General features: G+C 37.6%; 1 protein-coding gene across 2 annotated transcripts in view; it reads right to left on the bottom strand.

The window, feature by feature from the left end:
- The window catches only part of Scai (suppressor of cancer cell invasion), a 180,717-nt gene that overhangs the window by 92,869 nt on the left and 84,429 nt on the right, over positions 1-3,419 (bottom strand). For both annotated transcript variants that reach the window (XM_004641574.2, XM_023701633.1), the window contains one exon: positions 1,435-1,566. In XM_004641574.2, coding sequence (XP_004641631.1) covers positions 1,435-1,566 — 132 coding nt within the window. The remainder of the gene's footprint in view (positions 1-1,434; positions 1,567-3,419) is intronic.

The raw sequence follows: 3,419 nt of genomic DNA, 5'->3' as shown, positions 1-3,419 counted from the left end.
ATAGAGAGAGAGAGAGAGAGAGAGAGAGAGAGAGAGAGAGAGAGAGAACGAGTGCAATCTACCAAGGAAAACTGATCAAAGCAGCAAAATATAAGACATAAGAACACAATCAATGGAACCCTTTTAAGCAAAATTTACAAAATGTCTACAGTGGGCAAGACACTGGCTAAAATGCCAGAGGCACAATAAAAAAATGAGGTTCTGCTCTTGGGGGCATCTCATTTTATTACAGAGACATAATAAGCAAATAAAACCTGAAGGAGTGATGAGCATTATAAATAGAATTAAATGAATATATGGCTAGGAGAATGAAAGAGCAGCTACAGAAAGGGAGGTCACAGAAGAGTCATTTGATAATCTTTCATTTCCTTTTGAACTGGGAGCATTTTTTAAATAAATTCGCTACCTTAAAAAAAACTGCCAGTTCATTCCATACCTAGGTGAGCATAGTAGAATTATAAAACAGAAGAGAAAGACTGTGTTTAAATATAAAAGTAACTATCTTTATCAATATTCACTATTAAATAAGCTTTCAGTAATAAAATCTGTTCAGGGGGCCAGGGAGATGGCTCAGTAGAATAAGCACTTGCCTGACAAACGCAAGGGCCTCAGTTCAATCCCCGGTTGCGCCAAGAAAAAAAAAAAAAAAAAATCTGTTCATCCTTAGTATTTTACCTATTGCATGGAAGATAGGTTAAATCACTTAAATAAAACAAAATGGTAAAAAATTGTTTTCCCATTACACACAACATAGAATCGAAAACACATTTTGACAAACGTATACCTGGCCTCAGCTGCCAGCATGCCCAGGACACACATTACTCAAGTAAAAAAAAACACTGCTAGAATACTCCATTATTACATTCAACAGATTATTATCCTAAAAAGAGAAATAAAAAGATAAAAGAATCATGTAAATAAACACATGTACAAAACTGCAACTACAAGGTCCCCAGTCAATTGGATTTGTATTTCTGGGCTCCTCAGATCTCAGTATCTTAATATATAAAATCAAATGTAACCTATATATGGTATGATATATATATATCTCTAGGAAGATATATATATATATATATATATATATAAAACTACGTTTCCTTCCTTTCCTACTATTCTTTCGTTTAAGAATAATTACCAATTTCAAAGGAAAAAAATTCATGACCACTTCTCATAGAAGCTTATATAATATCTATACATGACTTCCTTTCTTTTCTTTTGTCTTTTTGAGACAGGGTTTCATGATGCAGTTCAAGCTGACCTTGAAACCCTGTTTAAGATGGCCTCCAACTCACAGCAATTTTCCTGCTTCAGCCTCCCAAGTGCTGTGGTATATGGCATAATGCCATGACTTTTTGAAACTTATAACAAATTAGCCATCAAAAAAAAAAAATAGCATAACCAGACAAAAGCTTAAATCATCAAGAGTCCACTAACCTTAACCCATTGAACAGTTGCTTAGATTTATCTAGCAGATAACAAAAATCTGTAACCGTTTTTCGCTCTCCCTGAGGGATGTCATCTTCAGCACCTCCAGAGGACATGATTTCTTTAAGAGCAAATTCAGTCCTGTAAGAAAAAACACACAGATTTACCCATCAGCAACAATAAAGAGAATAATAGACCTTATTTGTATTTTCCAGTAGGGTTTTTTCTCCAAGACAGATACAAAATTTTTCTGATTACACATGAAGTATTTTAAGAGTCAGATGTTGCTGAAAAAGTCTTGTATTAGTGAGAATGAAAACTGGCAGAACCATATTGGAAAGCAATTGAAGCAATGTTCTTTCATCTAGTAAGTATTATTTGAATGCTTAATTCTGTTTTACATATTCCTCTGAATGGTTAACAATCTAAAGCACCAATCTTTGTCATCTTCTACCCATTTGATTCAGTAGGTAAATATATCCTGGAAAATGATCTTAAAAATGGAGAAAAACATTTCCATATTTCATTATCAGAATAAAATTAAAAATTGCAAACAACCTAAAATTCCCAAAGAGGAACACAGTTAAGTATTCCACAGAATGAATATTAATCATCATACAGTACCCTATCACTGACATTTATATTTAAGATGAGGAAAGGCAGCTGTATGAGGCAGCACACACCTGGAATTCCACGTATTCGGTAGACTGGGATAGGAGGATCCCAAGATCAAGGCTGGCCTGGGCAAATTAGCAAGACTGTCTCAAAATTTTAAAAATAAAAATAAAAAAATATATGAGGTTCAGAGGTAGCTCAAGGGCCAGCATAAGATAGCTCAGCTAGGGGAAGGGCAGATGGCTCAGTAGAATAAGTGCTTCCCTGGCAAGCACAAGGGTCTGAGTTCAGGGACCGGAGTTCCATCCCTGCACTGGCCCCGTACCAGGCACACTGAGCTGCCCACTGAAACCAGCAAGTGAAACCCTGCACACAACACATTTTAAAAAGGGGGGGAGTGTAGCTCATAAAATAATTTCAAAAGGGGATACAGCTCAGTGAAAAGGTCCTAAACTTAATCTTCAATTCTTAATACAAGGGACGGGGTGATGGCTTGGTGGAATAAGCACTTCCCTGGCAAGCGCAAGGGTACGAGTTCAATCCCCAGTTCTGGGGAAAAAAAAAAAAAATTCTTAATACAGTATAGGACAGGGGTGAGGGGTGGTGTGGAGACAAATATACAATGTTTTATTGAATCTAAACTATCTCCATATGCAATCAGCTTAATTAATCAGCTATTTTTCAATTGGTAAGATATGGTAATTTGTTCAAGCTCATTTGTTTACAGTGAGAAATCCCTGGGACAACATATGCAAATTCAGTTCCAACATGAGGTGAAAATACAGGCAGAGCAGATAAAGGCTAGAAGGAGAGCTGGAAGTTAAGGTGTTTTTTCTCTCTGATATTGTCTCTAAAAGGAAAATGGGGCCACATGGTATGAAAAATGTTCCCAAGTAGAGTTGCCAAGGGGCTTCAGAGTACCAAAGGGTTGCACTGGAGCCAGCTAGAGGAAGAGCTAGAAGTCCATCCTTCCAACATGGAAGGATGACACTGGGTGGTCCCTATGTCCACATGTTCACTCACAAGTACTTTCTTCCTTCACTCCCTCAGTCCATGAATAAGTGCTGTGCTTATAATATTATAAAGAGCCTTGACCCTGGGTATGTCCTTTCCTGCACACCCACAACAAAATGTTTCCCTCATTCCCTAAACACAGCAAGAGTGGTACAAACTAGGATTTCCTCATTGTACTGCCTGTCCTCATCAACCAAAGTGGCAAATATCCCCAAAATAAATGAGTACACATGTACTACAGCCAAAATGGATCAAAGATTTAAATATTGGGGCTGGAGAGATGGCTCAGTGGTCTAAAGCACCTACTTGAAACAAGCTTGGCAAAGCACAGGGACCGCGGTTCGATCCCCCAGCACCACATGCCA

Source organism: Octodon degus, unplaced genomic scaffold (assembly GCF_000260255.1).
Source record: "Octodon degus isolate 3935 unplaced genomic scaffold, OctDeg1.0 scaffold00138, whole genome shotgun sequence".
Classification (NCBI taxonomy): domain Eukaryota; kingdom Metazoa; phylum Chordata; class Mammalia; order Rodentia; family Octodontidae; genus Octodon; species Octodon degus.
Note: the sequence above shows the minus strand (reverse complement) of the source record. Positions and strands in the feature narration are given on the sequence as shown.